General features: G+C 44.2%; 1 protein-coding gene across 1 annotated transcript in view; it reads right to left on the bottom strand.

Moving 5' to 3' along the window:
* The window catches only part of PREX1 (phosphatidylinositol-3,4,5-trisphosphate dependent Rac exchange factor 1), a 343823-nt gene that overhangs the window by 219889 nt on the left and 97439 nt on the right, over positions 1–26495 (bottom strand). Inside the window, exons 2-3 of the mRNA XM_088472186.1 lie at positions 21904–21975; positions 8578–8700 (exon numbers count right to left, since the gene is read on the bottom strand). Of these exons, the coding sequence (XP_088328312.1) occupies positions 8578–8700; positions 21904–21975 (195 nt within the window). The remainder of the gene's footprint in view (positions 1–8577; positions 8701–21903; positions 21976–26495) is intronic.

The raw sequence follows: 26495 nt of genomic DNA, 5'->3' as shown, positions 1-26495 counted from the left end.
AGCTTGGTAGGTATCATGAAAAATAATATGGTTGAGGATATGAGTGGGGATGTCTTTTGATTTAGCGTGAAGGAGGCACCGGTGGAAAAGCGAGTAAATAATGTTTGTCAAGTAAATAGTCCGCATAGCAAGATTCTTCGAGAAGCCAGTCAGCAATATATCTTAGAAATATGGATAAGGAGTATACTGAAAAGTCTGGTACCCACAAGTCCACCCATTGGGCAAGTAGATTGTTATCTGCTCAGCGCAATTTTTGTGTTTTTCGACTGCCAAAGAAAGCGGGTCATTACTTTATTTATTTAGGGTCAGTAGGTTTTAAGCAGATGGGGAGTATTTGCATCAAGTAAAATATTTTTGGAAAAATTATGCTTTTAAGGATTGCTATGCGACCCATGAGAGAGAGGGGGAGCAAGTTCCAGCCATCTAACATTGTAGATATTTTAGAAATAATTGGAGTGAAGTTTAAATCGTATAGATTAGAAAGGTTAGGGGTGATATTAACCCCAAGGTATGTTATCTTTGTTGTGTTTATATGAAAGGGAGATATTGTCTGCATGTGAGGGATATGGGGTTGAGGGCCTCCCAGAGGCATCAGTTCAGATATGGAGATGTTGACTTTGTACCCAGATATTGCTCCAAAGGAAGAAATAATTTCCATCACTTCAGGAATGAAGGGGGTAGGGTCCGAAATGAAGAGGAGCATATCGTACGCGAACAGTGCTACCTTTAATTCAACATCTCCAATATGAATGCCTCTAAAAGTTGATGAGGACCTCAATGCTATTGCTAATGGTTCTAGTGAGAAGGCAAATAGTAATGGGGATAAAGGTAAAGGACACCCCTGTCTGGTGCCTTTCTGAATAATAAATGGGGGGAAAGGTGGCCGTTGCATGATGCTTGGGTTTGGGGGAGGTAATAAAGGAACTTTATTATTTGAACAAATGGGGTTGGGTAGCCAAATTTCCGTAGGGTGTTAAATAGGTGTTGCCAGGATATGGAGGTCAAAAGCCTTCTCTGCGTCTAGGGAAAGGATTAAACTATTAGGGATAGTAGAGGGATTAACAGATGCAGAGATAGCTGTTAAGACTCTTCTGACATTAATCACCGAATGTCGTCCCCATATGAATCTGGTTTGGTCCGGATTGATAATGTGAGGTAGAGTTAATTTTAAACGGTCTGCTAAGATTTTTACTAAAAGTTTATAATCAAGGTTCAATAGGGAGATTGGTCAGTATGAGCCTGGGGAGGATAGATCTTTGGCCTGTCTTCGGGATTCATTTCAGAATAGCGGAGTTAAAGTGGGCTGGGGGAGTTTTTTCAGAAAGCATAGCATTAAATACAATTACTAATGTTTCAGCAATTTATGGGAGCAGAATTTTAAAGAATTCGCTACTATAACCATCTGGTCCCCGGGGCTTTGTTAGGCTGTAGATGTTGTATAGCCTTACGTATTTCTTCTAAAGTTATAGAGGAGATTAAAGATTGTGCCATTTCGGTCGTGATGGTTGGACAAGGCTGAGAGTCCCAGAAATTTGAGTTGGGGTGAATAGGAGGAAGGGAGGAGTGGCTAGCTGGGTCTGTTGTTGAGGGGGACGTAGAGGTTTGTGAGGAAGAATACAGATTAAGAATGATCTCAATTACTTCTGCAATTTCTTCGTTAGATTTTGATCAAGGAGCCAGATGAATCCTGTAAGGGGTGAATAATCATTCGTGATCTGGTACCATTGAGCAGGTTAGATAGGAGGCGGCCTGTTTTATTGCCGAATTTGTGCTGTATAGAAAATAGGTATCTGTCTCCCATAGATCGCATAAACTCATCAAAATGGGTTTTTGCCAGTGAGTATAGATCTTTATTATGAGGCGATTGTGTAAGCTTATATTGCTGAAAGGCTTCAGTTAGTGAATCATGAAGAAATAAGTATTGAGCAGCGTATTTTTTATTGTAGTCAGAGGTAAAGGATATGATTTCTCTGCGAATTACTACTTTCGCTGCTTGCCAGAATAAAATGGGATCATTGTCAAAATGTGGGAAGTTATCATTTTTATAGTTTTCCCAAGCTGATAAGCGGTCTCAGAATTTAGGGGATTGGGAGAGATATGATGGGAATTTCCAAAGTCTAACCAGGCCTGGCTCATCTGGGAAGTGAAGGGTAGCCGAAACTTGGGCATGATCGGACAGGGAAATCGGATCTATTGTGGCATCCCTGACTTTTGGAAATAAGTTATGCAAGAAGAGGAGAAAATCAATTCTAGAGAGGGAACTGTGGGCCTGATTCAGAGCCGAACGCTCTGAATCAGTGCCCTCCTCCATGAAAATGGAGCGGCCTCCTGGCCGCTCGCATAGCTGTGGGTGACCACCCACAGCATATGCGAGCGGCCAAAAAGATGGTCGCGATGGTCTTGACCATCGCGACCATCGGACTTGCGACGGAGACCCCGCGGTAGGGTCTCCCTGCCGCAGGCCCTGGAGTGATTTTTTATCTCTATCAGAGCCAAAATCACTCCAACTGACATCACTATTGTTGTCAATGGGGCAGGCTTCAGACGGTAGGCGTTCCGATGGGAACGCCTCCGTCTGGCAGCCATGCCCCCGGCACGCCCACCAAAAGGGGCATGCTGTCAATCAACAATGACAGCACAACCCTGTGGTGCGAGACCCTGAGCGATGGTGAGCCCGCCGCTTGCCGGGTCTCGCGCATGCGCGCGACGGAGCTCCCTCCATCGTGCGCATGCACAGTGGGGAACATCGACCCGCTTGCGAGCATCCTGCCACTCGCAAGCGGGTCTGAATGACCCCCTGTGTGCGGCAGAGAGGCATGTAAAATCCCTCTCAATGGGGTGTAAGGCTCTCCAAATATCAACCAGTTGAAGTCTTTTTGCAAATAATGGGATAACTAATTTAGGGGGGTGGGTGTGTCGAGTGGGTTGTGGAGAACAATCTAAGACTTGAGATGGGGTTAAATTAAAGTCACCGCAGATTATGAGAGATTCATTTGATAATGGGGATAGTATCAATAGGAGAGATTGGAAGAATGGTTTAGAGTAGTTGTTCTGGGCGTAGACGCTGCAAAGGATGTACTTCGCACCTGAGAGGAGGATTGTCCGATGTTGAGTAGAATACTTTGATTTGAAGCTGTTTTTTTGCTAATATAATAATGCCACAGGCCTTTGAGGTATACGGCGCCAAAGCGAGAACTGAACAACCCAGCATATTGAGCTTTAAGACCTCAGTCGTTATTAGAGGAGATTCCTGAATGAGGGATATATCAATTTTCTGCTTGCTCAGATAGAGTAAGATTTTTCTCCTCTTTACTGGAGAGTTGAATACCCCAACATTCCAGGATCCTATTTTGATGTCAGGCATTTATTGGTCTTGGTCGTAGACTCGTATACATCTTATATGTGGGGAGTTGGAGGAACACCATTTCTGCCAAGTTATCAGATTGGTTATAGTGGAGGGGCTGGGTAGTATGAGGAAAAGACAATGTGGGGAAAAGAAAATATAAAAAACATGCGAAAATAGGTCAAGGAATGTTCTCTAAACTACGGTGTAATCATCTTCACTTATTGCAAATTCGTTAAGAACATTAAACTTCCAGGAAGTTCAAGAAAAAAACTTGTATGCAGTAAACATAGTAAAATGTTTAAACTACCGTGAATTACAGGAAATCCCTGCACTTTGGGCCTGATTCAGACCCACTCGCGAGCGGCTGTCCGCTCGCAAGTGGGTCGATGGTCTGCACTGAGCATGCGCACGACGGAGGGAGCTCCGTCGTGCGCATGCGCCAGACGTGACGAGCGAAGGACTTTCCTTCGCTCGTTGTGTCTGATCAAAGGGGGCGTGCTGTCGATGTTGATTGACAGCACGCCCCCTTTGGTGGGCGTGCCGGGGGCGTGCCTCCCTGACGGGGGCGTTCCCAAGGGAACGCCTACCGTCAGAAGCCGGCCCACTGACATCACTAGTGATGTCAGTGGGAGTGATTTTGGCTCTGATAGAGCCAAAATCACTCCGGGCCTTGCGGTTGAAAACCTCAACCGCAGGCTCCGGCTCGCAGTTTCGATGGTCGCGATGGTCAAGACCATCGCGGCCATCAAACTGCACGCTCGTATAGGCTGTGAGTGGTGACCCACAGCTATACGAGCGTCCAGGAGGACGCTCCATAGTTATGGAGGACGGCCCTCATTCAGAGCGTGCGCTCTGCTCAGGTGGCTGGGGTGTCTGGTGCGCGGCATATCTTATAGGGAGAGGATCCCTCACCTTCCGCGGCCGTTTTCTTAGATGCCGGGCACAGCCAGTCTGATTCAGGGCTCGGTGCCATATTGGATGCGGCACTGCGCTTCTGTCGGGGTGTCTGCGTGGTCAAGTGCTGTGGGGTGAAGACAAACCTGTCCATGCAGGTAATAGGCAACAAGCAGGGTGGAGGGGTGTTTTTGAGGCTAGAATAGCCTAGTAAAAGGTTTTACTGGGGCGCGGTGTGGGAGCCCTGATATGGAGCTGCATCACTCCATCAACCCAGAACCGAAAGTCCCAAACGCAATCATCTTACATTATTTTTGTTCATTTGACCAATTTGCCTGATTATGCTACTTTACACTATATATATATATAGATATATTTATAAATATATATATACACACACACACACACTGTGTATATATATATATATATTAAGGAAAATAACCTTATAAACACATTTTTGCCCCCCCCCCCAGCTCCTACCAGGATTGCTGTCCTTTGTGATACTCTAGGTACATACCACGGTAATAAACCACGGTATGTATACACGAAAACAGACGGGATGTGCCGCATCGCTGATGCAATGCTTAGTACATCCAGCCCTAACCAAGATGTTAAGATGGATCAGAAAACACAAAGCAGAGGCTGTGCAGAATGTGTGTACGAGACCCCTAACAATGTATTTCATTTTTCAGATTTTCAGGGTCAAAGTTCTATTTGTAAAACGAGGATTTTAGTTTGGTCACCTTACATTAATAATACTGCACGCTTTTGGCAAATGATTGGTGTGATCAGAGCCAAGAAGAATAAAACATCTGGCTTTTCACAATTTTACTTGTGTAAGAGAACAATGAGTGGACTGCCGCCGATCCAGTTGAGAGAGACAGATGTAATTTCTGGGAACCTGGCTGTACCCGAGTTATAGAGAATCTGTGCTTGAAAACAAGACCACCAGGATCAGGGTCTTCTTGAGAGGTTTAAGTTATTGTTTAAGATGCGGTGTAGTGTGGTCTTTATGATAATCTATTACTACATCTTCCTATGCAACCTATAGTATTATACAAACCATACAGCAGATAGCTGTACATTCAGATGCTCAGCAGGCAGTCATTTCCCTTGTGTTAAAGTGGCAAGAATATTGTGTAGCCAGGGGCGTATTTATAATGGGTGCAGGATGTGCTGTGCACACGGGCCCCTAGGTCCAGGGGGGGCCTGCAACGCACATCCTGCATATTATGCTTACCACTCCGGAGTCCCACGTCAGCTCTGTAAAAAATGCCTGGAAAATGGCCGCCGCGGTCAATTTCCCGGGGACCTGCCCATGCGCTGTAGACTCTGGGCACGCTCTAGTGCATTTATGTATGTGCCTTTATCATGAGGCCTTACATTTGATAAAATTATATATGTGCCTTTATCATGAGGCCTTATAATTGGTATATTTACATTTATAAGGCCTCATGATAAATGTCAGTCCGGCGGCCGGCAGCGCACTGCGCTCAGTGCTCTGCCGGCCGCCGGACTGAGTGGAGGGGGCCCAGGACGGAGACTGCACGGGGGCCGCCTCCTCTCTTGAAACGCCCCTGGGTGTAGCATTTTTATGCTATATGGAAGCTATTTTATGTGTATATAGCAAACATATATGGAATAAGGTATCACAAAAATAAGCACTTTTGCAATAAATTTACTAGAGCCAATGGAAAAAAATAAGATGATGTACATATTGTATACAAAGGGCTTGAGGCAGAGTTGAACGTATGCCTGTTTGTTTCTCTCCAGAACTGTAAACACACAAATCATACACATTTTGATGGCATGCATACTTTCAAATGAAAAAGCATAACAGGACATTCTCACATACGCAACTTCCGCTGAGGAGGGAGATTGTCGCTGGACCTCACTGGAGGGGTAAGTAATGATGAATACCAGTGGCATATTTGTTAGTATCACTGTGATACTAAACAAAATATGCCACTGGTAATAAGTTACATTAATAAATGAGGTTCCGAGTTCCTGTGACGTCACTGGTGTTGCTTCTATTGGCGATCATCCATTCACAATCCCCATATGATCAGAAACTGTCAAAAAATGCAGACAGAGAATTGCTGCTATTTGTCACCTTCTGTGATCTCCAAACTGGATAGATGAGGCCAGGGTCTAATTAATAATGAGGCGGATGGGACTACAGCCCCAGGCATCTACATAAATGGAGTGTTCAGAGTTAAAGTGAACCAAGTCCATTTTTTGCCCATTTCGTACTGACACTGGTACAGTGGAAAAAAAAACATTTTATAAAAAAGTAAAGGTTAAACATGATACTACGTTACTGAAGCAGTAAAAACAATTAAAAGTCAATGTTTAATTAATTACAGTTCTCAAAACTGGCTCTCATGGACTTGGGTACCTTTACCATTGAACCCTAGGGACCATCAGCATGATGATGACCAGCCGCTCAGCTGGCCACACAGTCCGCCATGAATCATAATAAAATTGTATTTCTAATTTCCTCTTAATATAATGCAATTTTTAATATTTTATGTATTTAGGGAAACATTAAGGCGGATCGTGTAGGGGGTGTGCTCACCCATATGGCTCTGGTCACACCCACCACCTCGGCTTCCTATAAGCCCTTGATCATTTTGACCCCCTAGCCCATGTGACCTTTAATCCAGACCTGGATGAGGCTACTGTGCAGTTGAGTTAAGAATTCTGTGAGGCCGGTAGTTATGGTGACTGAGCACCATTATCAAACATGCGCTTGGCCATTTGGTTCTCATACTAAGAGGGGTATTCAATATGAAACGTTAACTTCACTGTCGAAGTTAACGTTTCATATCGGAGTTTTTACCTGCGTTAAAGTATCGGGCGCGCTCCCGCTTATACCCGTATTCAATATAAAATGAACAAAAACGGGAAACTCCAAAGTTGGATTTGCGTAAAGTTATGAATTTTTCCTTAAAAAAATTGTAAGACCCCTCTAAAGTAGTAAAAACATGGGGGAACACTATGGGTACCCCCGTTTTAGCCTTTAATTGAAAGTCGGGGATTTAAATAGCCGCAGCAGGTGTTTTTTCCCGACATTGAAGAAGTGTTGCAGAAGAGCTCTTAGGTTATTTTTTTCGTTTTTTTAAGTGGTCCCATCAAATTTGGGGTACATTAAAATGGGTACTAGCATATTTTTATGTCCCTAAAGTAAGTTTTTAAAAATTCTGCATTTGTGCACCTGCCGCTATAATTCTATTCTAGAAAACACCTGCCGCATACTTGCAGAATAGCCCTGAACCTATTTCCCTACTGTTAAACATTTTTTTTAGCCCAATTTGTAAATTAATTTTTTGGGGTGTCCCTATTTTTTTTTTAAAACTTTTTTTTGACGCAGTTCCTTTTTAAATGTCATTCCCAGGGGTGCAGGCTATTTTTTTTAAGCCTGCACCCCTAAACCCCAATTCTGCACTTTTTTTCGACACCTATTCAATGGTGAAAAGTTATCCCCGTTTTTTATCAAAGACTTTTCAAAACTGCGATAAGTCTTTGAAATTGAATACGGTGTAAAAGTCAAACCTGCGATAATGACGTCAAAAGTGCGATATTAACGCAAAAACGATGTTATCGCTCCCATATTGAATACCCCTGTAAGTGGCTGTAACGCACTGGGTTTTTCAGTACAGTTGCAAGATGACAGCAAATATTTGGCAACTGGATTTTCAGGTATTTGGTAATAACGGCACATGGTTACCCCCCAGTATACAGCAAGTTATTATTTTAAGCAAAGCTTATGATTCAAATATCTTGTGTGTAAAAATCACCTGTAAAACAAAATGTATTTTATTTCACATAATCAAACTGTATCTGGAATGGATAAACTGAGATTAACCAGATTATTTCCATCCAATGTCCATATTATCCATGACGTATACATACATTATCTATTTTTAGAACTCCATTAGTCTTCCTGACTACGAAAGTTATTCCTGCATATTATGTTATCTCTGCGGGGTAGAATGCTGTAGATCGTATGTTATTAGATCAGTACTTCGTATTCTCTACTAAACACTAAAGAGTTAATAACACGTGTGAAGCTAACAGCTGCTAAAAATAGCACATGCTTGGTATTAAAGAACCATGCGGATCAATCAGTAGTGCACTAATGTCGGTAACTTTCCCACCACGGAGACTCCTCTGTATAAACTAACAAGAGGCTGATTAGGATTACAGAATAACAGAAGCAGGTTACATGTTGATAAGTGAAGGTGGCATTGGATCAAATTTCAGAAATTTGTACAAGAAAGAAATGGAGAGGAAGCTGCTGGTCATAGATAATGAGTGAAACATTTGCTACTCACAAATTTCAAGAAAACGTTTCCCAGCTCGTGCTGTGATTGCGGTTCGGGCTGGAGGCTGCTCTCCAATGTTTCCAGGAATTCCTGGTGCACTTGAAGAATGTCCTCAATGTTGGAGAATAAAATCTGGGGGAAGAAGAGACAGTGAAATGAGGAAATGTTCACTTAGCATACATCAGATCATTAAAGATCATTAGAAAGTCATATTTATTCAAACAGTTTAATATCTGTATAGTATATGCAGATTTTCCAGACAGAAACCGCAAAAAGGCGCTATCTATATAACGCACCAAAAATCTGTCTCATGGACGTATTATGGGAGGGTTGCAAGCATGTCAGTGACAGCGGTTGCGTTCTCAGACACAGAGGCCATGTTCAGATGGAGAAACGACACCTGCCATAGGACTGGTGCAAGTGTTGATGGTGCGCAGATGGCAGTGTCAAGAATCAGCGGCGGTGTTACAGCGTGTATAGATACTGAACGTGGGTGTCTCAGTGCTGGCACATTCAGATGCACGCTATTACACCAGGGGAGGGCAGAGGGCATTTGCATATTATCGCAGCCGCAACTCTGCGTCCGAGGCAAGAGTGTACGCAGCAGCTTCCATCTCTGAATTAATGAGTATTATATTATATTTGCATCTATATTTAAATATGTTATATATGTAAATGCAATTTAGCATTTATGAATAACAATTGTCCAGACACCTCTTATCTACATGATACTTCATAAAAGTACTATATTGTGTATGGAATATAATACTGAAACTTTAGAATTTACTACTAACACGACAAAGCCACATCTCCTTGAGTAAACTAGGTGCTTACACTACGGTTTTCTCCTGGTGCCAGCCAGGGCCGGATTAACAATGGGGCGGACGGAGCTACAGCTCCAGGCCTCCCATTGAAAATAGGCCCGCAGGATACACTGACTGCAGTGCAGACAGGCAAAAAAACTAAAGTTTTTTTTTCTTGTCACCACCGACAGCCCAGCTGACTCACTTATCGGCTCACTCACCTCCCAGCTCACTCACTTACCTGCCGCCCGAAGCTTAGCCCATTGTCATCCCCACCCATTCCTCTCGGCTGCTCGACCTAAGTCCCAACCACCACTGCCCACCGAAGCTCCGCCCACCACTGCCCACCGAAGCTCTGCCCCTATGTGCCTTAAGCTCCGCCTCCTGTAAGCATGTAACATTCCACAGGTCAGTGTAAAGTTTGGCCCCTGTGTATTATTTATGTATGTTTTGTGTATATATATTTAATTACATAGCTATATATATATATATATATATATATATATATGTGTGTGTGTGTGTGTGTGTGTGTGTGTGTTAAATTAGGTGGGTACAGGAGCATATATATATATATATATATATATATATATATAAAGTATAGCAAAGGTGTATTAACTGGGTAATAGCATGGGTATAGATAATACATGACGTTTCAAGGCTCTAAAGCCTTTCATCAGGACTGTACATGCTGTTACCCATTTAATACACTTTTTGTTATACTTTATTATTGGGAATGCCGCCTAACGTTTTTCCTTGTTATAGGAAGGGCACCCTTTATTTAACTTTTTCTATACATACAGTAGGTGCTTGTTCAATCCTAGGAAAGACAGAGGGGGCACTCCGGGACTTGAATGTACAAAGTATTTACCTGAAAATGACCGACGTTTCAGAGCCCACCTTGATAAAAGAGCTGGGTGGGTTCTGAAACGTCGGTCATTTTCGAGTAAATACTTTGTACATTCAAGTCCCGGAGTGCCCCCTCTGTCTTTCCTAGGATTGAACAAGCACCTACTATATGAATATTCCTTGGGAGGGAACCTGGGCACCCTGCATTTACTTTGGACTGTGAGTGCCGATTCATTTTGTGTGATATACTGTATTATATACAGTCAGGTGCATAAATATTGGGACATAGACAGAATTTTCATATTTTGGCCTCTATTCACCAACACAATGGCTTTGATATGAAACAAACAAGATGTGCTTTAACTGCACACTTTCAGATTTAATTTCAGGGTAATTACATCCAAATCAGGTGAACGGTGTAGGAATTACAACGGTTTCTATATGTGCCTCCCACTTTTTAAGGGGCCAAAAGTAATGGGACTATCAACTCAAAAGCTATTTCATGGACAGGTGTGGGCTATTCCCTTGTTATTTCATTATCAATTAAGCAGTTAAAAGGTCTGGAGTTGATTCTAGGTGTGACATTTGCATTTGGAATCAGTTGCTGTCGACTCTCAATATGAGATCCAAAGAGCTGTCACTATCAGTGAAGCAAGCCATCATTAGGCTGAAAAATCAAAAAACAAATCCATGAGAGAGATAGCAAAAACATTAGGTGTGGCCAAATCAACTGTTTGGAACATTCTTAATAAGAACGCACCGTAGAGCTCAGCAACACCAAAAGATCCCGGAAGACCACGGAAAACAACAGTGGCGGATGACATAAAAATTATTTAGTTGGTGAAGAAAAACCCCTTCACAACAGTTGGCCAAATCAAGAACACTCTCCAGGAGGTAGGTGTATATGTGTCAAAGTCAACAATCAAGAGAAGACTTCACAAGATTGAATATAGAGGGTTCACCACAAGATGTAAACCATTGATGAGCCACAAAAACAGGAAGACCAGATTAGAGTTTGCCAAACAACATCTGAAAAAGCCATTACAGTTCTGGAACAGCATCCTATGGACAGATGAGACAAAGATCAACTTGTACCAGAGTGATGGGAAGAGAAGAGGATGGAGAAGTAAAGGAACTGCTCATGATCCAAAACATACCACCTCATCAGTGATGCATGGTGGTGGTAGTGTCATGGCGTGGGCATGTATGGCTGCCAATGGAACTGGTTCCCTTGTATTTATTAATGATGTGACTGCTGACAAAAGCAGCAGAATGAATTCTGAAGTGTTTCGGGCAATATTACATGCTCATATTCAGTCAAATGCTTCAGAACTCATTGGACGGCGCTTCACAGTGCAGATGGACAATGACCCAAAGCATACTGCAAAAGCAACCAAAGAGTTTTTTAAGGCTAAAAAGTGGAATGTTATGCGATGGTCAAGTCAATCCCCTGACCTGAATTCGACTGAGCATGCATTTCACTTGATGAAGACAAAACTGAAGGGAAAATGCCCCAAGAACAAGCAGGAACTGAAGACATTTGCAGTAGAGGCCTGGCAGAGCATCACCAGGGATGAAACCCAGCGTCTGGTGATGTCTATGCGTTCCAGACTTCAGGCTGTAATTGCCTGCAAAGGATTTGCAACAAAGTACTAAAAAGTGAAAGTTAGATTTAGGATTGTTTAGTTTGTCCCATTACTTTTGGCCCCTTAAAAAGTGGGAGGCACATATAGAAACCGTTGTAATTCCTACACCGTTCACCTGATTTGGATGTAATTACCCTCAAATTAAATCTGAAAGTCTGCAGTTAAAGCACATCTTGTTTGTTTCATTTCAAAGCCATTGTGGTGGTGAATAGAGGCCAAAATATGAAAATTCTGTAAATGTCCCAATATTTATGCACCTGACTGTATTTAACACACACAGTGGTAAATAGGAAGGGTTCAGAAGCGTGAGGCACACTTATGGGGACTAAAGCGGGTGTGGTATTATATGTCGACATTCGTCATGTAGACAGTGATGGAATGCCGACATATGCCTGTTGGCCCACTAACATGCTGTAGCAGCTCCAGCACGGCTTCCTGCTCCCAGCAGTCATGACCTCTGTTGCTCCTGCCTTCTGGTGAGTATTCCGCCCATCCCTAAACCTAATCCCTACCCCTCCCTGTATTGTCTAACCCACTCCTCCCCCTGCAGCCTAACCCTAACCTTCCCCTGGTGCCTAACGCCCCTGCACAGCCTAACCCTAATCCCTACCTCTAACCCTCCCTTTAGGGCCTAACCTTAGCCAGCCCCCCCTTCCCCCCCTCCAATCTAACTGTAACCTCCCCTAGTGCCTAACCCTCCGTGCAGTACTTAAACCTATCCTCCTCCCCCGCAGCCTAGCCTTAACCTTCCCCTAAGGCAGGGATGGGGAACCTCAGGCCCGGGTGCCGTATAAGGCCCGTGGAGTCATTTGGTCTGGCCCTCAGAACTTTTCTCTGCTAGTCTCATCTGGTTACCAGGGTGCCTAGAATGGCACCCTGCAGCCAGAATCTATGCACCAGTGCTGCCAGGAGCCCTTACAGCTCCCCGGAAAATCCTCAGGATGCTCCGGGCATTGCTGTAATCGCCGGGGATGTGATGTCACATGGAGGGAGCGTGCCTACCGAGCCCACAAATAATGTTATAAAATGGCCCTCGGCATAGAAAAGGTTCCCCTGCCCTAGGGCCTAACCCCCCCGGCTTGTCGGCTTGTATAAAACACACTAAAAGGCCATGGGGTAGCGACGGTGCTGCAAACAGAGCCCTGTGCTCTGTGCAGCATCTCCGGTCGCATACCTGTAGTTATGGCACTCTATACAGTCAAAACACACCCACAACACAGGCCACACCCCTATGTAAATCACAGCTACACCACACTAGTCACAACCCCACATCACCAGTCACACTGCTGAAGCGCTGGTCACACCCCCTGCTGCGGCACACAATAGGCCCTTCATAAATTTCAGCTCCAGGCCCATGTGGACATTAATCTGGCACTGGTGCCAGCATAGTACATATGCAACCCTTATCAAACTGCATGCATCTTGGACGCTCAACTAGCTCTGCAAGCTGCATATGTATATTGTGGTTAGTATTCTGTTGGCTTTTGTGGAACGTGTATAGGACAAAGACTTGCCCATGCAATAAATAACTTTTTGCTTTCACCCTAATTCCTGGGTGCATTAATTCTCGACAAATAACCACGATGCACCAAAATAACTGCTACTCCCTACTTTAGAGGTAGAATCTGCAGGGGTATAAGCAATGGAAAGACCATCCACATAGAGACAGACAACGTAGGGGTATCTGAGGATCAGGAAACAGGAAGCCTAATAGAAATCCTGACATTGCAGCACATGCTTTAAAACCAATACCACCAGAGCTGTTAAAGAATGAAAAGCAGAGGCCTGGGGAACATTACACAGTCTTTGAAGCCTCTCATGTGGCTTTAGGCCATGCTCCCAATAAAAGCCTTACACAGAATTATGCTTCCTCTCTAGTCTACACTCTCAATGGGGCTTCAGTAAAATGGAGACAGCTGGGTGGTTCATATTCTGTCACTTGATGAAAAAAAAAAAATAACTTTCATTCTCTGGAGAGTACAATGCAGATCTCATCTCAGCTGCTGCTCACAAAGGCTCCTTGCTGCATGGCTGCAGAACCAAGAAAGCACATTCTCCTGGCCACATTCTCAGCAAGACACTGGTTGTCTGTCTGTGCCGAGCAGCTGCATTCTGGCGCAAGGATAAGCAATGCACCAGGCCATCAACAGATATGTTCACATGAGGGCCTCATCCCAAATGAATGCATAACCACTGAGCGTTAATAAACTGCTGAATCTGCAGATAAAGCGGATATTTAATCAGTGCCTTATGCCCTATAAAGACATTTTATCACATTTGGGTTTGTTTGTTCTAAGCACAACACAGAATTGTTACTAACCAAATCTGTTGCCACAACAGATAAATGGTACCAGTAACAGATCTAATTCATCTTAGAACCGGAGTATAAAAAGTATTAGAACCTAAATTCTATACAATACTTTGGCAACAAGTCCCACATTAAACATAGCATAAAGACATACTTGCCTACCCTCCCGGGAGTTGCGGGAGGCTCCAGATATTTTGGGTAACCCCCCGCACCCCTGAAAGAGTAAGCAGATCTCCCACATTCCTTGTTAAGTGGGTGGGATGCAGAGATTTTCAGAGAAAGTTGCGGGTCCGTAGGTAGGGGGTGGGGCTAAATGACGCAAATCGAGCCATTTAGCCCCGCCCCCTCCTCATGGACCCGCAAATCGTTGGCTTTTCCTGTAAAGGGGGAAGGGCCTAATGACAGCTATAGTCTGGCCCCGCGCCCTGAAGCTTAGAGCAACTCTCCGGCTGCTTCCGGAAACGATTTCTCAAAAGTCGGTAAGTATGCATAAAGACAGCTATGCAAAAAACCTGGGAAAGTTGTTAAATAGGATTTACGCAGCGATTATAAATACATATATTTCCATACATACATAGGGCCTGATTCAGAGATGTACACTAATCACACAGCCACTGCATTTTTGTATGCAGCGTCTGTGTGATAATATGCTAATGCCGCAAGAGGTGCCTTGTGTAAATAGACACCTCCTGGCGGCTTCTCTGCTCCACTGCTGCGTCTGAAGACACAGCATCAGATCACCTGCGTCAACATCGGTCATCTGAGCAATGCCGGCCATACACCTACAGGCCAATTCCCCGTTCTGCCGATCCGATCAGCGATCAAAAGTGCCAATTCGTGGACATTGATGGTCGTTGATATGTCGGTTGATCAGAGAAACTCAACATGTTAAAAATCCCCGGCTCGCCGATTCCGACCATTTTTGTCCAACATGTTGGATTTCTCTGATCCCCCCGCTGCTGGCAAAGCAAGGAATTGCTGCAGATGTGTGGGCCCCTAAACCCTCAGGGAACTCAGGATGACTAGGGAATTCACGCTACTGAAGATGAGTCCCCGTTTTCTGCAACGCTGTCACTGACCCCACTCTGCCCTCAAACAGCCCCAGTATGTCAGGCTGCAGCATCCAGGCCACTGCGAGCGATGTCGCAGAACGAGATTTGCGCATTCGCAGAACTCACACCATCGCAGATGTATGTAAACCATCAGGTTTGTGTACATCTCTGAATTAGGCCCATAGAGCCAACATATGACAATCACTACTGGGTACACAATGTTAAGCATATATTTAAGCTTTATTAGTTACTATTATATTCTATATTGACTTGCAACAGTTGCACAGCCATATAATAAGTACACTAGGGATCAACGTCACCGGTATTATAATGGAGGTCAGAAACATTATTCTACATACGGATGGATGCCATACAGGACCTGTCACACAGAACCTGGTAGACTACTGTCAATAGTCTCCGACCCACAAGCCCGCATCCATTTGCATGGCGCTGATATGTTTTTTCACTTTCCAGAGGCTATTATATAATTATTTGTCACTGTCACGGTTATCAGCCACATCGCAGAAACTAAATTGTGTTTTCTTCTGCAAAGTGTGCACAGAATCCGCTTGTGAGGTGGATTTACTGTACAGGGTGTGAGAAGTTACAGTATAAACTAACAAACACTCTAATCAGTCACCATTTGGCTTCACTCAAAATCCTTGTCATCTTATCAGAAGAAACACAGCACCAGAGAATTCCCCTTTCAATTGTTATTAGGAACAAAATGGGGCCATTCCCTCTCTGTGCCTATTGAGCAATCTGTTATTTCAGGAGCCTGCAGTGAAATCTCAGGGTGCTTGTGGCTTTTCCTTCCTTAAACATTTCCCTGGTGGCAAGCACTGGCTCCTGTCGTCTCCACTAGAGTTTCCTGCTACTGTGTCCTCAAAGTGTTATCTGTCAGCTCTCCATTCCTGGATGAGAAATAGGGTCTCAGCTCCAGCACACCTCTAACATTCCAGGAGACATTTTATCTTATGCGTTTCTGGGGTCAGACAAACTTGATATTACACTATTCACATCAGGAACATCACAGTATTTACCAACAATTTAACCCATCAGTAACATGGTACAAATGCTGTACTTTGCAACACACAATAATCACGATTGGGGTCAAATGAAAAAATGTTATCTACTGAAAATGTTGTGGTAAAAGCACAATGTTATTTCATACTGATCTAATTATAGTTGCTGTGAAGACAGGCCAGTCCCAACCTGCAAGTGCCACCGTCCAGGAAACACACAGAACATTACTGCATAGAGGTGTGATACCCCAGGAAGTAAATAGATATAGATATTCAAGATATCTCTAAGGGCCTGATTCCTTTTCGGATAGCTACAGCTTAAGCGTACACAGACGGCCAATTGTTGTGTACTGTGCATGCATCGCAGTGCCTGAAGGCACCTCAGCGATCGCACTGCGATCACGGAGACCACAGAGAGCCATCGCAGAGTGATTGACAAGCAGTGAGCGTTTTGAGGGTGGTAACGGGGTTGGTTGGAGAAACGCAGGCGTGTCTATTTGAACGCCATTGCATGGGCATGCATAAATTAGCCAGTGCGATTGTATACACAGCTTGAGTACTTACTGCATGCAACGAGGTTAGCAATTTCTAAGTTGGGTCAGGGCTGCTGTAATTCTGGGTGTGGGGCTGATGGTACTTGATGTTACCGATGTTTATAGAGGTGAGCAAGGTATTACGGATGTGAAAAAGGGGTAGTGGGAGGCACTGTGCGCCTCTATGCTGGCAGTGCGACAGCATTGCGATAGCAGTCATTAGCATATTTTCCCAGGAGACCTGTGTGACTGGGGAAGCCCGACAAGGGACTTAAGATGGGCGTCGAAATACCGACGTCTATCTTAATCTCGACTCCGGAATACAGAAGGACGCCATCCCGGGCGCGCTTACTGTTAGCCGCAGGGGGAAGAGGGGAGGGTTAAGTTTAGGCAGCATAGCAGGTTTATTTTTTTGGGGGGAGGGGGGAAGGTTAGGGTTAGGGACCACTGGTAGGGTTAGGGTTAGGCACTAAGGGGGGACGGTTAGGGTTAGGCACGAAGGGGGAGACTTAGATATAGGCACTAACAAGGAAGGTTAGGGTGCGGGAATACATACGAATTACCGCCGGACACAAGTCCAGAGGTGCAAATCCCGGCAGCGGCAGGCCGACACGGCGGAAAATCCCGATCGTCCACAGGTATGTTCTAACCTAACCCACCTAACCCTAACCCTCCTTAGGGGTGCCTAACCCTAACCTTCCCCCCAGTGCCTAAACCTAACCCCCCCTTCCCCGCCGCCTAAACCTAAGTCCCCCGGGGGGGGGGTTGCCTAACCATAAGTCCCCCCCCCCGGGGGTGCCTAACCCTAACCCTCCCTCCCCCTAGCCTAACCCTAACCTCCCGGGGGGATCCCTAACCCTAAGTCCCCCCCGGGAGCCCTAAACCTAACCTCCCCCCCCCCGCGCGGCTGTCCGCAGCGGCATCCCGGCATCACTTCGATCGGGATGTCGGGCGCGGCGCCGGTCTCCCGGAGTCAGTAAAATGACAGGCGTCTAGAATTAGACACCTGTCATTTAACTAGGGATGTGCAGGCTCGGATAGGTTCGAGTTTGCACGTGGAGTTTGGATTTTTCCCTCCAAAAAAACGGAACTCAGAGCGAGGCAAAACGTCATCTTACATGGACGAAAATCATCATTCCTGGACTTTTGTCCAGGAATGATGATGTTCGTCCATGTAAGATGACGTTTTGCCTCGCTCTGAGTTCCGTTTTTTTGGAGGGAAAAATCCGAACTCCACGTGCAAACTCGAACCTATCCGAGCCTGCACATCCCTACATTTAACCCTTGCCGGGATAAACCAGTCGGGAAGCCGGCTGCCGAACTTACGCACGCCGGCTTCCCGATTGCATACCAGGGTGCGGCGTGGAGAGGGTTAGGGGGAGAAGGGGGAAAGGTAAGTATACTTACTAGACCCCTGACAATATACCAACCATCGGGATGCCGCTGTAGGTATTGTGACAAGAGGCATCCCGACAGCCGGCATTACATACTGATTCCCTGTATGCGATTACAGAGCTGCGATCCCAATAGCGATCCTTAGTGAATCAGGCCCTACAAGCTCTTCATTCTCATCTACTAACCCTAATGCTCCTTCAATAGTATTACTCTTTTGGCTCTACCCTGCATAAAACACTTCCCACATAATAGGACCATCAACAATTATATAAAAAAAATAAAAACATAAAAGTTTATGTTTAAATGAAAATAAAATGCTTTCCTGTAATTCACAGAGATGATAAAGAAATACAAGTGGGTTTGACTCAGGAGTTAGCATCAGCCCATTAGACAGGAGACACCAACTATCCATTAGGCCACATTTATCCAATGGGATGCAAGCTTACAAATTAGATCAAACCATGTGACAGCAATGCCTACAGGGCCGGTGCAAGGTTTCAAGGCGCCCTAGGCAAAGCTACACCATACCGCCCCTGCTCCCCCTAATACCCTCTCATACACACCCTTACTGTACTTTACCTGCATCTGCACACCCCCTTGTTGAGACTGAAGGCCCATTCCAGCACCTGTCCCGGTTCCTTAGTCATATACAGTCCCAGGTCAGGCTTGCACCATCGAAAAGACTCGCATGCACACTAAAAAAAATGCAAATTGTGGCTGGAATCTATGCAAATTTTGGGGTGTAATGTGCACCAAGTCTATAAACCAGTAAGTCAACAAAACTCTAATTTGACAGAGAGCTACAGTAACATGACACTCTGGGGGCGATTCAATTGTTTTATCGCACCCTGGGCTGGATGTACTAAGAATTCTGCCACTTATCGGGTACATATCGGCGAACAGAAATGTGTGCTTCCGCGGCTGTACACGCCCGAACAGAGCAACAATTGAATTGTTCTGCTGGGCGCCCAGCACCATCAGCCACGGACGCAAACAATTTAATTTTCCCCTCTGTGTCCCATCCTTAAGTCCATACTACATGACCCTCCTCAATACCTATCTATATATATATATATATATATATATATATATGTACTCGATAAACAGTGGCACTAGGAGACTGTCAAAAAGGGTTTAATTGTGATCCTTCACAGTACCAACGTTTCAGGGCTAAGTGCGCCCCTTTGTTTCTACCTTGACAAAGGGGCCCACTTAGCCCCGAAACGTTGGTACTGTGAAGGATCACAATTAAACCCTTTTTGACAGTCTCCTAGTGCCGCTGTTTATCCAGTACTTTTATTTATTTTTCTGCTGGCACAGGAGCAACTCTCCCACTGTTTAGCAGAGTGCCGGTCCATTGGACTGTTTATATATATATATATATATATATATATATATATCCCATCTGGTCCCTGGCACTCCTGTTCTCTCACCTGGTCTCCTTCATAGAGGGTATGCACCCACAAAGTATAACCACACAAGAACAGGCGGCACTCGGGGACTATCACTTCGTGAAAATCTACACTAGGTGTTTATTAGAACAGTCTATGTTTCGGGGAACGTATCCCCTATATCAGGACAGAAAAAACATAATATTATAAATATATACACATACAGTATACACACATAAATACATATACACACATACACATGCATCATTACATAATTATAACTAGAGATAATTATGTTTTTAACTCACTGCAAGTTCATAGTATCTTTTAGAGCAGTGATTCCCAACCTCGGTCCTCAAGGCACACTAACAGTCCTGGTTTTAGTGATATCTATGCTTAAGCACGGATGGTTAAATTAAAATAACTAAGGTACTAATTAAGTCACCTGTGCTCAACTATGGCTATCCTTAAAACCTGGACTGTTAGTGTGCCTTGAGGACCGCGGTTGGGAACCCCTGTTTTAGAGGCATTCATCATACCTCATTACCTAAAGTATCACTTACGAAAACCTGCTCTTTCTGCGGAGTCAGCTTTTCGGAAGTGATAAAACTTTTTACCTGCTGCTCCGGTCTTCTTACGCTCTTCACAGCCTGTCTTCAAACTACGCATGCACAGCATGAAGACAGGCTGCAAAGATTATTGGAATACTGAAGCAGCAGGAGAAGAGAGTCAGGACCGGCCGGAGCGCTGACAACCACCACGGGCATGAAGACTCCTCTCATGTGGTGTGAGTGCAGTGGAATCGAGAGGAGGGTCAGGGGTGGAGCTGGCAGCTGCAGGCAGCCAGAATACAGCGGGGAGGGATCTTAAAAGATCCTTTTGTTGCACAAGCTGCCATGTAAACGGCAGCATGTGAAGACTATCAGGGGCTGTATGCCATCTCAGAATGGCGTACAGTTTCACTGTCAACTTTCAAAAAATTAAGCATTTTTGGAACTTCATGAATCACATAATTTCTACATCCCCATACTATAGGGAAATTATCAAGGCAGAATTATAACCAGGAGATATCTGTGATATCTCCTGCATTACATGAATGATGAATGAGTCCAACACCTAATGTACACAAAAGTAGGTGAAAATGTTAATTTTCACCTGATTTAGTACAAATTAAGTGATGATGAATATGGCCCATAATGTGAAACATCTCATTCTGTCAAGGTGCTAATGACATTATGAAGTACTATATATTGTACATTAGATTTCCAGGTCAATTCTAAAAATGTTGGGGCAGATGATTATCACAATACTAATGCTGGGTACATACTAGACGATGCATGTACCCAGTGACACCATGATTTATCAGGCGCTCTGCACAAACTGGTGTACGATATATCGTCCCCCCACCACATCCAGAGGCATGGTGTCAGCCGCCGGATATTCTGATCTGCCATGCATGAACAGCAGATCTGAAGATGCGACCAACGACGCACGGGAGCACGCAATCTCCTGGACACTCTGAGAGATGTAGCTGATATATTGTCCCGATCTGTGTCGAAAGGATATATGAAATATTGCTGAGTGTGTATGCACCTGAACACCCAGACTAGTTCCCAGTTTACAAAATTATGTAATGAAAAGGTTGATGGACACCATGTCCACTAGCATCCTGATTTCAGCAGCTGAAGGGTGCTAAGATCGCATTGTATCTCATTGCTGCTCTACAGTGATCAGCCTGGGCATGGCCAAAAAGGGGCCGAACGTCCATGGCCACAGTGATTATTTGTAATCAATAGAGCCGACCTGTCACATGCTGACCTCCCCAGCATACAACAGAGCCCACCTGTCACCTGCTGACCTCCCCAGCATACAACAGAGCCCACCTGTCACCTGCTGACCTCCCCAGAATACAACAGAGCCGACCTGTCACTTGCTGTCCTCCCAGCATACAACAGAGCCAAACTGTCACATGCTGACCTCTCAGCATACAACCGCTCAGAAGAAGCCTCCATTTTTGCCCTAAAACACCCCCTTCTCATGAAACTTCAGTGGATCACTTAAACACACGTCCCATTCAAAGCTTATAACAGTGCTCAAAACTGGTGGATGAATATAATATGCTAATATTCCATTAAAAGAATTCACCCGGCAATAAACAAAGCTAAAGATATAAAGGAGAAACTGTAGAAGATTGCTTCCTGTAAGTGACAGCAAATTAAGCAAACAATCACTTCACGTTCTACACTGTGGAACATCACTAACAGATAGTAGGATCAGCAAGGCTATGGTGAAAGTGCCCCCATAAAGATAAACAGCAGTACTCCCCAACAATATACCTTAACATTTTCCTCTGAGATGCAGTTTTCTGTCTTGTCTGCGGTATTCTGTCTGATGCGGTGTAGGAATGCCTGCAAATAGGAGACAGATGTGTCAGTTACTTGATTAGCTCATGGTTATCATAGCTATTTAATCTGTAGATACAAATAATTCTAAGAGACTGTACTGGCGACATTACATGCTAATAGTGTGTAGACCTTAATACTTCAACTTCACTTAAAATAATTTTTCATAGTACACAAGACACTTCTCCTTTAAACATAGCTACAGTGTTTATTGAAATTAATATGATATTCCTCTGACAATTTATAGTGACGCTGAGATATTTAAGAACCATCGTTGCTCTATCTCAGTTTGAAATCGATATTCTGTGTTCTACGTCACTGACCGGTCATTAGAAAAGGTCTTGAAATAGTAACATATGGTTATCGCAGATGATCTACTTTTGAAGGTCACATGAGATGTGAGATGCATTCGGTCGACTGATAACCACAATATATGTCACTGTTTACTGACTTTTCATTACCCCCCTGTTTTTACTACTCATATAAAGCTGGGTACACACTGGAAAGATATATCTGCAGATCTACAGATATACCAGCAGATGATGGTTGTTCATACACACTGAACAACTATCGCTGCCTCTGGCTGCGGTTCCCACTTGCCGGGACTCACGCCGCGTCCTCCTCCCCGCCGGTCTCTGCAGCAAGTGTACGGGTGGTTGGCAGGCCACCCATACACACAGGGCCTGATTCAGAGCCGGATGCTCTGACCAGAGCGCTCGCTCTGAATCAGGGCCCTCCTACCTAAAAATGGAGCGGCCTCCTGGCCGCTCGCATAGCTGTGGGTGACCACCCACAGCTTATGCGAGCGGGCAAAAGATGGTCGCGATGGTCAAGACCATCGCGACCATCGGGCTTGCGACGAGACCCTGCGGTAGGGTCCCGCTGCCGCAAGCCCAGGAGTGCTTTTGGCTCTATCAGAGCCAAAAGCACTCCCACTGACATCACTAGTGATGTCAGTGGGGCCGGACCCAGACGGTAGGTGTTCCCATGGGTCTCAGGAAACCCCCCAAAAATCCCAGATCAGCGGGGCTAATTGAATACAGGCTGGCGATCAATTAGCACCCGTTCAGTTAACAGGGCTAATTGAATCCCGCCCATTGTCTTTCATTGAATAAAGGCCCCCATACATCAGAGATGGATTGCAGCAATCGTGCAATTTGCAATCGATTGTGTATAAAAATCTGCAATGTATGGGCTTCACAGATCGCATATTGCAACCAAAAAGTGATTGGAATTGTTTAATCAGATTGTCCAACATGTTGGATTTCACAGATCGATTGGGGCTGTAGATTGCTAGTGTATGGACATGATCAGCAGATTTGCAGACCGCTTCTAGCAAAATTATGGGCCTTTCAAGATTGCCAGATCTGTGTTTGCTGCAATCGATCTGCAAATCACTGAAAAAGATCTGTAGTGTATGGGTGCAGATTGCTCGATTGGGAAATCCTAACATCGGGCAATAAATCTTCAAATTGTTCAATTGTAGTCTTCAGATTGCTGATGTATGGGGGCCTTTAGATTGAGCCGAAAAAAGATGTGATGAAAAATATATAAACAAGCATTTTCCATTCATTTTCTATTTGAAGAGGAAACCTATTTTGGCAGCGAAGCATTATGGGTATCAAAGATCAGCACCATTTTTGCTGGCTCTCTGGAAAGTGATTAATGAAGAAGGTCTGTAATTCACAAAGAACAATTATCACCCTTCACAGATGATAATCAAAGGGGGGAGGACATTTCATAGCTCATCCCCAGGATGAAAGAGAGGTGCTGTGTGTGGCCAATTCTGATATATCATATGAGGCCTATTAGACACTGAACATTACACAGCTGGGATTTCATTTATGGTTTCAACCTGAAAAAGTTAACATTAGGTAGACTATAAACCAGAAATTATGTAAATTGGGTATCCACTTAATTGATTAATTATTACTACCAGGGATGGATGTTGTGGTTACGTATGTAGATTACAGAGAGTAAACAGGTAGAAATACATACAAATCAAGGACTGTCAATATTGGAAAATGTTTACCATATCATATTATTGCGAATGTCACATAGTAATTGCTGCTTTTATCTTTTAGTTGTAATACAACACAAAACGACACAGACTTTCTGAGTGACTACTCCTCAGTTCAATTAAATCATTCATGTAAAATAAGTATTTTATATAGAATTTTATATAGATTGCTGACCCCGCATGCAGCTACATCAGTTGTCATACTGGGCAATTGGCCCACTGTAGCAGTTATGTGTATGGCCTTAAGACCACTGCAATGCCTGACCGTCATCAAACTGACAACAACAGGATCATTTTATAGGGGTTGGTAAATGTGGTCCTAAGATGATACTATCATTCTGTGCACAGGGGAGGGGGTGGGGGGTGTTGACATACCTGTGGCTAGCTTATTGGGATAAGAAAGTCAGTGTGGGGTCAGATAAGTACCTCAACTTGATGTTTTACTACTAACATAGATAAAAGATGCAGATAAATTCCAGCACTGAACAGCTACAATCCATCATCCATCAGAGAAGTACCTGGCGGTGACTGCTGTACAGTTGTGGTGAGCTGCGGTGAAGTGGGAAAGCAGAAGTGCAGAAAGCAGAGAAACCGTGATCTGAGCTGTGACAAGACAGACGTAGCGGTGGCTGAGGCTAGAATGGTATCACCAAAATGAGTAGTGACTGTCCCGGCAAACGTTTATACAACATCCGAAGCTTGACAACAGGCCACCTTAGCTGGAACCATCACCTGTGTCATGCAATAACTCTGTCTGTTACCAGTGTTATGTAAGGGGAGTTTGAAATTCTGGTCTCAATACATAAAACTGCGCTGTTACTTCTATTGCGTTAAGCGTTGCTGCAGGTAATATAAGGCAATTGGTGTGATATCACAGGTTATGTCGCCCCATAACAACTGATGCCCCAAAAATGATTCTAAAGAGATTGGTTAGTTGGTGAATCCAGATGGAGGAGGCCAGCTAATGGCAGCAATTGTGTGACTGCACTAACAGACTCCAGTCACACCAGAGATTACGGATTCTAGCCAGCATTAGATACAGGGCGACTAAAGGTGCCCATCCACTAGACGATTTAATTGAACGATAACGATATCAATATCGTTCAATCATTGTTCGATAATCGTTTGTAGATTGTTTAAAATGACCAGCGATGCGCGTGCCCGTTGGTCGTTTAGACATCTATCATCTTGAAAACATGCTGGACAACCCGACTATAACGTCAGGTTGAGCAAGTTTGTAGATGATTGATGTGCCTACAGTGAACGACTGCTCATTCAGTGTAGGCACAACACAGACTGACAAACAACTGCATGATTACAAGGTCTGCTAGTGGATGGGCACCTTAACTTGTGAGGTCCCCTAGCAATAAAACTGTAGTAAGGTATGTCATGTTATTAACAATTGCAACATGTAATCCCTCCCATCACCACAAAAGTGTTAAACACACTGTAGTGCCCCCAGTTCACATATGTCATAGTGCCCCCCAAACCGGTTATGAAGCTATGTGTGATGGGTCCTGGGCAACTGCCCCGGTTGCCCTGTTGTTAATGGCAGTGAATGTCTAACAAAATTCTCAACTAGAAAATTAGGATAATATGGGCAATGGATCCAAACCACCCAATCGAAAACCTGATCTTCACATGCCACAACCCTTCCCTGTAGATACAGTAGCACAAATCTTGCCCTCTGAAGTTCCAAACTGTTGTAGTGTAGGGATGGAAACAAGCACTGACAATAATTTATCTGTTGTTGCAGCCAACAACAACTAAAATTAAAGTCTTCCTGGACATTCTCTACCATAACTCTGCTCCCCACCTGTGTTCTGAGCATTTGGGGCGTTTACACAAACGGACGTGCGGCCAATTTTTTAGAGTACCTCGAGTATCTTCACACTGCAGATGCTCCAGAACCAAGCAAGCACAACTACCGGCAATTCAGCGTACTACGCATATCCACTTGCAACTGAAGCACTGTAACTGGGCTTTCTCACATATGCTAATTTAAAAGAGGGTGTGGACATGACAATGGCTCGCTATAAACATTTATGCGTATGAATAATTACATCTGTTTTCAGACATATTTTGCACCAAGGATAGGGCTGGTGCAAGTACCCACTGATAATGATGATCACTACGAAATGAAGCATACACATGGGAACAAAGAAATGCACAACTCAGCATAAGGGCAAATATACACATTTACATCTACTGGCAAGCAATGAGAGAACAACTACAGTCAATTTGCGTTCAATTCTGTCCGTCCTATAATGTTTAGTAGAGTTTTCACTTTGCAGATTTGTTTGCAGCAGTCAAAGGGAGAAAGTAGATATGTAGATATTTTATCAGTGACATTTACTAAGATAGTTGTTCTGTCACAAACATAAAATGATGGCGGTCACTAGTCTAAACGGGATGTAGTCATAATCCCAGCGTGCAGGATGCTGGCACTCAGGACAGGGCCGAAACAAGGATTTTTGACACCCGAGGAAAGGCCATAATTTGGTGC

The sequence above is a fragment of the Taudactylus pleione genome, unplaced genomic scaffold (genome assembly GCF_031769625.1).
Source record: "Taudactylus pleione unplaced genomic scaffold, aTauple2 ptg000121l, whole genome shotgun sequence".
In the NCBI taxonomy this organism is placed as follows: Eukaryota; Metazoa; Chordata; class Amphibia; order Anura; family Myobatrachidae; genus Taudactylus; species Taudactylus pleione.
The sequence above is the reverse complement of the archived record's forward strand: the minus strand, read 5'-3'. Positions and strand labels throughout refer to the sequence as shown.